The sequence below is a fragment of the Lithobates pipiens genome, unplaced genomic scaffold (assembly GCF_037356315.1).
Source record: "Lithobates pipiens isolate NorthernLeopardFrog02 unplaced genomic scaffold, aLitPip1_a1.2 Scaffold_8, whole genome shotgun sequence".
In the NCBI taxonomy this organism is placed as follows: Eukaryota; Metazoa; Chordata; class Amphibia; order Anura; family Ranidae; genus Lithobates; species Lithobates pipiens.
In genome coordinates this window covers 3,728,957-3,741,042 of record NW_027507903.1, presented here as the reverse complement: position 1 = coordinate 3,741,042, position 12,086 = coordinate 3,728,957, and the positions used below count along the sequence as shown (strand labels likewise).

Sequence of the window (12,086 nt, the reverse complement as noted above, 5' to 3'; positions counted from 1 at the left end):
AGCCGTCATTGTATGTCGGCTCTTGAACCCTATTTTGTGGGCGCGCAGGCGCCTACTGGCCAGCAGGGGAGCCAATCAACAGGTGGGGCAGGCTTGATGTTCGCTGGTCACCCTCGATTGTTCCCCACAGCGTCAGAACGGGGATCTGCCCGTGTAAACAAGGCAGGTCTCCGTTCTGACAGGGGAGATCTATGCAGGAAGACAGATCTGTGTGTTTCTTCAAGCAGCCCATCCCCCCCAATACAGTTAGAAAGCACTCCCAGAGGAACACATTTAACCCTTTGATCGTCCCTGATGTTAACCCCTTCCCTGCTAGTGTGATTAGTACAGTGTCAGTGCATATTTTTAGCACTGATCACTGTAATAATGTCACTGGTTCCCAAAAAAAAAATTGTCAAAAATGTCAGGTGTCCGATCTGTCCGCCGCAATGTCGCAGTCCCGCTTAAAAACGCAGATCGCTGCCATTACTAGTAAAAAAAAAAAAGTAATAATAAAAATGCCATAAATCTATTCCCTATTTTGTAGACGCTATAACGATATACGCTTATTGCCTTTTTTGTTTGTTTTTTTACCAAAAATATGTAGAAGAATACGTATCGGCCTAAACTGAGGAAGAATTTTTTTTTTATATATTTTTTTGGGGATATTTATTATAGTCAAAAGTAGAATATATTGCTTTTTTTTTTCAAAATTATCGCTCTTTTTTTTGTTTATAGCGCAAAAAATAAAATCCACAGAGGTGATCAAATACCACCAAAAGAAAGCTCTATTTGTGGGGGGGGGGGGGGGGGAGGACGTCAGTTTTGTTTGGGTAAAGCGTTGCACAGCGTGCGCAATTGTCAGTTAAAGCAACGCTGTGCCATATCGCCAAAAAATGGCCTGGTCATTAAGGAGGGTAAATCCTTCCTGTTAAGTGGCTAAAGTGCAGATGAGGGATTTGGGGTCTTTAATGACCCCAGATCTCTCCGTAAAAGAGTGCCTGTCACCTGCCTGTTTCTGTCACTAGGAGCAACCGTGTAAAAAAAAAAAAAAAAAAAATTATTAATAATTTAAAAAAAGAAAAAAATATTTACTTTTTGCTATAATACATATCTAAAAAAATAAATAGATTTTGTTCCACTTCACAATTGTGTCCCACTTGTTGGTGATTCTTCACAAAAAATAAACATTTTATATCTTTATGTTTGAAGCCTGAAATGTGGCAAAAGGTTGAAAAGTTCAAGGGGGCCGAATACTTTCGCAAGGCACTGTGTATATGTATATATATATATATATATATATATATATATATATATATATATATATATAAAACCTACATACCTACCGCATTTATCGGCGTATAACACGCACCTTTTTACCCTTAAAATCAAAGGAACATTGTAGGTGCGTGTTATACGCCGATCCCCCGCCGACCCCCCCACTGATTGTGAGCGGAGGAGCGAGCACCTATGATGGACATAACACAGGTCCATTGGTGGGACTGTGAGCGGAGCCGAGCCTAGCTAAGTACACTCGGCTATGTGTATGTCAGTGGCACTCGGCTCCTCTCAGCTCCGCTCACAGTCCCACCAATGGACCTGTGTTATGTCCATCATAGGGCGGGACTGCGCAGGACTGTGAGAGGAGCCGAGCCTAGCCAAGTACACTCTGCTTTGTGTATCTCGGCGGCACTCGGCTCCTCTCAGCTCCGCTCACAGTCCCACCATTGGACCCGTGTTATGTCCATCATAGGGCGGGACTGCGCAGGACTGTGAGAGGAGCCGAGCCGAGTACACTCGGCTTTATGTATCTCGGCGGTGCTCGGCTCCTCTCAGCTCCACTCACAGTCCCACCATTGGACCCGTGTTATGTCCATCATAGGGCGGGACTGCGCAGGACTGTGAGAGGAGCCGAGCCTAGCCAAGTACACTCAGCTTTGTGTATCTCGGCGGTGCTCGGCTCCTCTCAGCTCCGCTCACAGTCCCACCATTGGACCTGTGTTATGTCTTTCATAGGGCGGGACTGCGCAGGACTGTGAGAGGAGCCGAGCCTAGCCAAGTACACTCAGCTTTGTGTATCTCGGCGGTGCTCGGCTCCTCTCAGCTCCACTCACAGTCCCACCATTGGACCTGTGTTATGTCTTTCATAGGGCGGGACTGTGCAGGACTGTGAGAGGAGCCGAGACTAGCCAAGTACACTCGGCTTTATGTATCTCGGCGGTGCTCGGCTCCTCTCAGCTCTGCTCACAGTCCCACCATTGGACCTGTGTTATGTCCATCATAGGGCGGGACTGTGCAGGGCTGCGAGAGGAGCCGAGACTAGCCAAGTACACTCTGCTTTGTGTATCTCGGCGGCGCTCGGCTCCTCTCAACTCCGCTCACAGTCCCACCATTGGACCCGTGTTATGTCCATCATAGGGCGGGACTGCGCAGGACTGTGAGAGGAGCCGAGCCGAGCCGAGTACACTCGGCTTTATGTATCTCCTCTCCACTCACAGTCAGCTGGGATTGACGCCAATTTTAAATAATCAGCCTGCAATGAGGCTGGGCAATGCTGCAAAGAGACTGGGCAAGGGTGCAGATGGACACTGATAAGGCTGCATTGATGGGCATTTAAATGTAGTTTTTTTCTTTTAAAATTCCCTCCTAAACTTGGGGTGCATGTTATACGCCGATAAATACGGTGTATATGTATGTATATATATATATATATGTGTATATATATATATATATATATATATATATATATATATATATATATATATATATATATATAAAACAATTTTTTTTGATAAGTCAACAAGTTAACAATAAACTCTATGATTGTTTTATTTATATATATATATATATATATACTTATATTGTTCTTTGGACTCTAATGTTATTCCGGGTTGAAAAAGAGATTGGAAAGGTTAAGCCACGGGTCCTGTTTTTTATTCTAAAAATTATTAGTATTCTGTTAATTCAAATTTTATAAATTGGGGTTTACAACCACTTTAAAAAAAAAAAAAAAAACACTAATATCTTGTGACATAAAAAAATTGCAAATTGGAGCCTTGGCTTTAAAAGAAATATTTAATGTTTGGGGATTCTAAGTAAATTTTCTAGCAAAAAAAAAACAAAAAAAACGATTGTTACATGTAAAATGATAAGTGGCAGAAAAAGTGTGTATAATGCAGAAGTGTCGTAGCGTGACTGGGAAAAACACGCACATTCCTGTTGAAAATGGTGTTCGGTTTCCGCACTAAGTGTCCACATCGGGATAAATATCATAACCTGGAGCTCTGAGGCGCGTTTCGGCATCCTGACATGATGGATGAGTCTGCGTGTAATCAGAGCGCGATATCATTTGTCTCTTCTCAGCACTCATTGCAATGGATTGTGGGTCACGGCTGTGCAGTTTTGTCACCTGCACTCCATTCCGTCAACTTCCCTCCATCTGAGATACTTCGCGCAGAACCAAGACTGGTTGCAACTCCTTGTCCACGCCAACAGCCAGGAGGAGGTAAGTGCACCCTACAGCCACCTACCTTCTCGCTCTCGTCACCTCTGCTACTTTTTCTGCACATTTGACTTCTTTCCCTTTTACAGGTTTTCAATGTTCTGAATGATCTGAACCCTGCTTTGGCCAGCCACATTGCCTTAGCCCTGAAAGGGAAAGGGTCAGCTGAATGCCCCATACGGGAATCGGACATGGAGACCAACCCGAACACTGTCCACCATGTTTTGGAGAAATGCCTTAATACTCCTGAACCTGCCAAGATGCTTCTGAAAGAGTGCATGAGGCATGGAATACCTCTGTTTAGTGTGTTGTCTACTTGTACAGAGGTAAGTGGATGAACGATTGGAAGAGATGTAATATGGGAAAGGTTCGGGTAGGCAGCAAGGTTAGCAATGTCAAGGAATTAATAATGTAGCATTAACCCCCGAAGGAGCTGCTGGTTATTTTTGGGCTTACCGTTACCCTCCGTTCTCCTTGTGGCACGTCTAGGGGATGTCCCGTGGTAGGTGGCCCAGTAACTTGCGACTGACAATAGATCCACTTGAATGGATTTTATTTGCAAAACTCAAACCATTGAACAGTCTTTCAACTTGGGATCAGAGGGTTGGGAAGGAGGTTCAGGTTCTCTCAATGTCAAAGTCCAAAAACGTTAAAGAACTTGCTTACTTTGACTGCATCCAGAGAATAGCCATTCGCAGCTGGATGATCCCTCAGGTTGGACAGTCCCTCTCTCACAAGGCCTAGCAGCCAACCAAGTGCTTCCTCAGGAACAAAGTCTTTATCACCGACGTTGTTGTAGAAATGTAGGAAACTAAGCTGTAGAACACTTGTAGGATACCTGGATCTCTCAGCCCACTTGGCGATATCCACAGACCGGATTCTCTCTGTTACTTCAGCCCTTCCAGGCTCTTGTTAAGAAAACCAACCCGTACGTGGTGTTCTTCTAAAGAGTCCTCCCCTGGAATGCTTGAAGTCACTGGGTCTCTCCCAAACCGGAGACGGCACCCAACCACCTCAGAATCCTCCTTTAGTTTCCCTGCCTCGGGCTAGCCAGCCCCGAGACATCAAAGTCGGGTGGATCCGCACCCCAGGCCATAGCCTTCCTGGGGGCTGGTCAGGAGGACCAGGACTATGAAGTCAGCACATCATTCTGGACCGGAACCCCCGAACCACGTGACGTCCACATCTTAAATACCCTCTCCCAGAAAGCACAACAAGAGTGCCACTCCCACTGGGCGGGCTCAGAGAGAGAGTAACTTAAGCACCTAACCAGACCATAGTTCCACGCCTGCCAGAAGAGACAGTGCCCCCTGTGGCCAGACTGAACATCTCACAGTGCAGTCAGACATGCAGAGGTCCAATTTAGACAAAGTATACCCAAACCAAACTGTAGTTTAGGCAAAGTTTAACGTTGAAAAACGCATAGTGCGTGCTCTTCAGGAGCCGCCGCTACAATAAGATAAAAAAAAAATCTTTATGGGGGGTGGGGGGTAAGGGGTAGGCAGGAAGGTTAATAATGTCAAGGAATTAATAAGTTAAAAGAAAATTCTTTATTGAATAGTTGGCACAACATGATCATATGGCAGTTAAAATATAAGCTCTGGTAAGGAGATATAATGCCATTCCAAATACAGAAAGTGCAAACTCAAGATTATATACAGCATCACATTCTTGAGAGTCTGTTGTATAACAACCCCGACGCGTTTCAACCTACGTGATCCTAGTCTTCCTCAGGGGATAGGTTTGCTGTTTAAAAAATTACATTTTTACAAATTGTTGATAGACGGTTGCGATTAAGAAAACATAGGGTATAGTTACCAATAGAGGGTGTAAATGGGGGGGATCTCCTAGCCAGAATTCCTTTACAAATTGATGATCCCATGCATCCCTAAGCCACTCCCACTCCAAAGGGGGGACACCGCTTCGCCCTGTATGGCTTGCAAGGAGTCTCACTGGGAGACATCCCCCGGGTTCTTGCTTAAAGTGATACTTTAATGATTTTTACATCAAATCATTCTCTGCAGCTATTACCTTTTGTACCACCACCCCCTCCCTTTAGAATGTAAGCTCTATGAGCTGGGCCCTCCTGTACCTTTTGTATTGTACTGTAATTGTGTTGTCTCCCCTATAAATTGTAAAGCTCTGTGTAAACTGTTGGCGCTATATAAATCAATAATAATAATACTAAAGGATAATTTATTAATTTTTTTAAATAACAAACATATCATACTTACCTGCACTGTGCAGCTCGTTTTGCACAGAGTGGCCCCGAACATCCATTCCTGGGGTCCCTCGGCATCTCTTGCGGCTTCTCCCCGCATTAGATAACCCCCTTGGAGAAGCACTTCCCCCGAGGGGGATTACCTTGCAGGCGCGCTCCCGAGTCCAGCATTCGGCGTCCATAGAGGTCGAATGCAGGACTCGGCCCCGGCCCCCGCGTCATTGGATTTGATTGAGAGCAGCGCGAACCAATGGCTGCGCTGCTATCATTCTATCCAATCAAGAGCCGGGAACCCTGTGGAGAGAGGGACGGCAGGGACGCGCCGATTGAAATTCGGGGCTCAGGTAAGTAAAACGGGGGGGGCTGGGGAGGGGGGCGGTCACTGCCAGGTGTTTCATGCATAGGATGCATTAAGGTGAAAAAACACGGGCCTTTACAACCCCTTTAAAGCATATTTAAACTTTAGCAGTCAAATTTTAGAAAACCCCATTATAATTTTTTTTTTTTTTTTGCGCTCCTATTTACTCATCATGCCTAATTTATTTTTTCTTTTTTTTATATTTATTACCATTTAGATGTTTAACCACTTGCCGGCCACCCACAGTACATTTACGTCATGACTTTGACGTTTAATACCGGGGTTATGGTTTTATACCTTTTCCCTTTTTTGTCCCTTTTTATTTTATTTTTTTATCACGTTTTTACTCCTATTACAAGTGATGTAAACTTCCCTTGTGATAGAAATAAGGCATGACAGGTCCTCTTTAAGACCCCAGATCTCTCCTACACTCTGGTGAAAAATAAGCAAAAAACATTGATCTCATGCTTTACAAAAAAAGCAAAAAAACAAAACAAAAAACAAAACAAAAAAAAACGCAGTGTTTACATCTGCCTAACGCGTAAGTGATGCAATGACGTCGCTTCCAGCCTCCTAGACCGTAGACGTGGCCAGGGACCTGATAGGTTTGTGAAGAACCGCCACCGCCGGATTGGATCTCGGGCTCCCCGATCACATGGAACAGCCTGGAGGGGACTTACCTCTTCCCCCGCCTCGCCCCGCCCCGCCCTGCCCCGCCCCGTCCCGCCACCTGTAAAAGCAATCCAGCTCCCAACTGGTCGCTAGGATTGCTTTTAGATGAAAGACCATCGGCAGCTGAAAAGAAAAAATACCAGAGTTATGGCATAAAGCTGCAGTCATAACTGCAGCTGTATAGGAGCCAGTTGCGTACATGCAACGATCGCCATTTTATTCTCCAGGGTCTCTGCAAAAAAAGAAATATAGAATGTTTGGGGGTTCTAAGTCATTTTCTAGCAAAAAATACAGATTTTTTTACTTGTAAATAAAAAGTGCCAGAAAACTTTCACTGGACCAGAATGACCTCTTTTAAAAAAAACTTTAGTATCAGTTTAAGTTTTCTTTGATGTCTTTTTTTTCCATTCAGAAGGCCGACCTTCTCTCCTGTATGTGCGCCTTTATTGTGACATCGGTGAATGATGCCACACACACGGAAATTACGCAGACGCTATCGACTCCCGAAGATCAGAAGTGGAAGCTGGAAGATCTCGCGCAGATCTGGAATGTGGTGCTGGGAAGGAAGGACAGTAGAACATTACACAAAGCCTTCAGCATTTTCATGGAGGTAATCATGGGGCTGGGCAAGGAGAGGAGCAAAGCAAACTAATAATACAGGTACTTCTAGAAGGAAAATCCTACAGTCAGACTGATGTGCAGAGTAAAATATACAAAGGCAAATCAAATGAGACTGGAGATGGAAAAAATACTGACCAATATAATGAAATCTGGGGTAATAGTGCCCCCTCTTTGGTGTCAGTGGGAGGAATAGTGCCCCGTAATTGGTGTCAGTGGGAGGAATAGTGCCCCATCATTGGTGTCAGTGGGAGGAATAGTGTCCCATCATTGTTATCAGTGGATGGAATAGTGCCCCATCATTGGTGTCAGTGGGAGGAATAGTGCCCCATAATTGGTGCCAGTGGGAGGAATAGTGTCCCATCATTGGTATTAGTGAGAGGAATAGTGCCCCATCATTGGTGTCAGTGGGAGGAATTGTGTCCCATCATTGGTGTCAGTGGAAGGAATAGTGTCCCATCATTGGTGTCAGTGGGAGGAATTGTGTCCCATCATTGGTGTCAGTGGAAGGAACAGTGCCCCATCATTGGTGTCAGTGGAGGGAATAGTGTCCCATCATTGGTGTCAGTGGGAGGAATAGTGCCCCATCATTGGCGTCAGTGGGAGGAATAGTGCCCCATCATTGGTATCCATGAGAGGAATAGTGTCCCATCATTGGTGTCAGTGGGAGGAATAGTGTCCCATCATTGGTGTCAGTGGGAGGAACAGTGCCCCATCATTGGTATCAGTGGGAGGAATAGTGTCCCATCATTGGTGTCAGTGGGAGGAATAGTGCCCCATCATTGGTGTCAGTGGAGGGAATAGTGTCCCATCATTGGTGTCAGTGGGAGGAATAGTGTCCCTTCATTGGTGTCAGTGGGAGGAATTGTGTCCCATCATTGGTGTCAGTGGGAGGAACAGTGCCCCATCATTGGTATCAGTGGGAGGAATAGTGCCCCATCATTGGTGTCAGTGGGAGGAATAGTGCCCCATCATTGGTGTCCATGGGAGGAATAGTGCCCCATCATTGGTGTCAGTGAGAGAAATTATGTCCCATCATTGGTGTCAGTGGGAGGAATAGTGTCCCTTCATTGGTGTCAGTGGGAGGAATTGTGTCCCATCATTGGTGTCAGTGGGAGGAACAGTGCCCCATCATTGGTGTCAGTGGGAGGAATAGTGTCCCATCATTGGTGTCAGTAGGAGGAATAGTGCCCCATCATTGGTATCAGTGGGAGGAATAGTGCCCCATCATTGGTGTCAGTGGGAGGAATAGTGCCCCATCATTTGTGTCCGTGGGAGGAATAGTGCCCCATCATTGGTGTCAGTGAGAGAAATTATGTCCCATCATTGGTGTCAGTGGGAGGAATAGTGCCCCATCATTGGTTTCAGTGGGAGGAATAGTGTCCCATCATTGGTGTCAGTGGATGGAATAGTTCCCCATCATTGGTGTCAATGAAGGGAATTGTGTCCCATCATTGGTGTCAGTGGGAGGAATAGTGCCCCATCATTGGTGTCAGTGGAGGGAATAGTGTCCCATCATTGGTATCAGTGGGAGGAATAGTGCCCCATCATTGGCGTCAGTGGGAGGAACAGTGTCCCATCATTGGTGTCAATGAGAGGAATAGTGTCCCATCATTGGTGTCAGTGGGAGGAATAGTGTCCCATCATTGGTGTCAGTGGGAGGAATAGTGCCCCATCATTGGTGTCAGTGGGAGGAATAGTGTCCCATCATTGGTGTCAGTGGGAGGAATAGTGTCCCATCATTGGTGTCAGTGGGAGGAATAGTGCCCCATCATTGGTGTCAGTGGGAGGAACAGTGTCCCATCATTGGTGTCAATGAGAGGAATAGTGTCCCATCATTGGTGTCAGTGGGAGGAATAGTGTCCCATCATTGGTGTCAGTGGGAGGAACAGTGCCCCATCATTGGTATCAGTGGGAGGAATAGTGTCCCATCATTGGTGTCAGTGGGAGGAATAGTGTCCCATCATTGGTGTCAGTGGGAGGAATAGTGCCCCATCATTGGTGTCAATGAGAGGAATAGTGCCCCATCATTGGTGTCAGTGGGAGGAATAGTGTCCCTTCATTGGTGTCAGTGGGAGGAATAGTGTCCCATCATTGGTGTCAGTGGGAGGAATAGTGCCCCATCATTGGTGTCAGTGGGAGGAATAGTGCCCCATCATTGGTGTCAGTGGGAGGAATAGTGTCCCTTCATTGGTGTCAGTGGGAGGAATAGTGTCCCATCATTGGTGTCAGTGGGAGGAATAGTGCCCCATCATTGGTGTCAGTGGGAGGAATAGTGTCCCATCATTGGTGTCAGTGGGAGGAATAGTGCCCCATCATTGGTATCAGTGGGAGGAATAGTGCCCCATCATTGGTGTCAGTGGGAGGAATAGTGCCCCGTCATTGGTGTCAGTGGGAGGAATAGTGCCCCGTAATTAGTGCCAGTGGGAGGAATAGTGTCCCATCATTGGTGTCAGTGGGAGGAATTGTGTCCCATCATTGGTGTCAGTGGAAGGAATAGTGCCCCATCATTGGTGTCAGTGGAGGGAATAGTGTCCCATCATTGGTATCAGTGGGAGGAATAGTGCCCCATCATTGGTGTCAGTGGGGGGAATAGTGTCCCATCATTGGTGTCAGTGGGAGGAATAGTGTCCCATCATTGGTGTCAGTGGGAGGAATAGTGTCCCATCATTGGTGTCAGTGGGAGGAACAGTGCCCCATCATTGGTATCAGTGGGAGGAATAGTGTCCCATCATTGGTGTCAGTGGGAGGAATAGTGCCCCATCATTGGTGTCAGTGGGAGGAATAGTGTCCCTTCATTGGTGTCAGTGGGAGGAATTGTGTCCCATCATTGGTGTCAGTGGGAGGAACAGTGCCCCATCATTGGTATCAGTGGGAGGAATAGTGCCCCATCATTGGTATCAGTGGGAGGAATAGTGCCCCATCATTGGTGTCAGTGGGAGGAATAGTGCCCCATCATTGGTGTCAGTGGGAGGAATAGTGCCCCATCATTGGTGTCAGTGGGAGGAATAGTGCCCCATCATTGGTATCAGTGGGAGGAATAGTGCCCCATCATTGGTGTCAGTGGGAGGAATAGTGCCCCATCATTGGTGTCCGTAGAAGGAATAGTGCCCCATCATTGGTGTCAGTGAGAGAAATTATGTCCCATCATTGGTGTCAGTGGGAGGAATAGTGCCCCATCATTGGTGTCCGTAGAAGGAATAGTGCCCCATCATTGGTGTCAGTGAGAGAAATTATGTCCCATCATTGGTGTCAGTGGGAGGAATAGTGTCCCTTCATTGGTGTCAGTGGGAGGAATAGTGCCCCATCATTGGTGTCAGTGGAAGGAATAGTGCCCCATCATTGGTGTCAGTGGAGGGAATAGTGTCCCATCATTGGTATCAGTGGGAGGAATAGTGCCCCATCATTGGTGTCAGTGGGGGGAATAGTGTCCCATCATTGGTGTCAGTGGGAGGAATAGTGTCCCATCATTGGTATCAGTGGGAGGAATAGTGCCCCATCATTGGTGTCAGTGGGAGGAATAGTGCCCCATCATTGGTGTCAGTGGGAGGAATAGTGCCCCATCATTGGTGTCCGTAGAAGGAATAGTGCCCCATCATTGGTGTCAGTGAGAGAAATTATGTCCCATCATTGGTGTCAGTGGGAGGAATAGTGTCCCATCATTGGTGTCAGTGGGAGGAATTGTGTCCCATCATTGGTGTCAGTGGAAGGAATAGTGCCCCATCATTGGTGTCAGTGGAGGGAATAGTGTCCCATCATTGGTATCAGTGGGAGGAATAGTGCCCCATCATTGGTGTCAGTGGGGGGAATAGTGTCCCATCATTGGTGTCAGTGGGAGGAATAGTGTCCCATCATTGGTGTCAGTGGGAGGAATAGTGTCCCATCATTGGTGTCAGTGGGAGGAACAGTGCCCCATCATTGGTATCAGTGGGAGGAATAGTGTCCCATCATTGGTGTCAGTGGGAGGAATAGTGCCCCATCATTGGTGTCAGTGGGAGGAATAGTGTCCCTTCATTGGTGTCAGTGGGAGGAATTGTGTCCCATCATTGGTGTCAGTGGGAGGAACAGTGCCCCATCATTGGTATCAGTGGGAGGAATAGTGCCCCATCATTGGTATCAGTGGGAGGAATAGTGCCCCATCATTGGTGTCAATGAGAGGAATAGTGCCCCATCATTGGTGTCCGTGGGAGGAATAGTGCCCCATCATTGGTGTCAGTGAGAGAAATTATGTCCCATCATTGGTGTCAGTGGGAGGAATAGTGTCCCTTCATTGGTGTCAGTGGGAGGAATTGTGTCCCATCATTGGTGTCAGTGGGAGGAACAGTGCCCCATCATTGGTGTCAGTGGGAGGAATAGTGTCCCATCATTGGTGTCAGTAGGAGGAATAGTGCCCCATCATTGGTATCAGTGGGAGGAATAGTGCCCCATCATTGGTGTCAGTGGGAGGAATAGTGCCCCACCATTGGTGTCCGTGGGAGGAATAGTGCCCCATCATTGGTGTCAGTGAGAGAAATTATGTCCCATCATTGGTGTCAGTGGGAGGAATAGTGTCCCTTCATTGGTGTCAGTGGGAGGAATGGTGCCCCATCATTGGTGTCAGTGGGAGGAATAGTGCCCCATCATTGGTGTCAGTGGGAGGAATAGTGCCCCATCATTAGTGTCAGTGGGAGGAATAGTGTCCCATCATTGGTATCAGTGGGAGGAATAGTGTCCCATCATTGGTGTCAGTGGGAGGA

The 12,086-nt window shown here is 46.8% G+C and overlaps 1 protein-coding gene across 1 annotated transcript in view; it reads left to right on the top strand.

Moving 5' to 3' along the window:
• SPG11 (SPG11 vesicle trafficking associated, spatacsin) overlaps positions 1–12,086 on the top strand; it is a gene marked incomplete in the record, with an annotated part of 178,052 nt that overhangs the window by 110,779 nt on the left and 55,187 nt on the right. Inside the window, 3 exon segments of the mRNA XM_077471981.1 lie at positions 3,343–3,484; positions 3,571–3,807; positions 7,145–7,342. Coding sequence (XP_077328107.1) covers positions 3,343–3,484; positions 3,571–3,807; positions 7,145–7,342 — 577 coding nt within the window.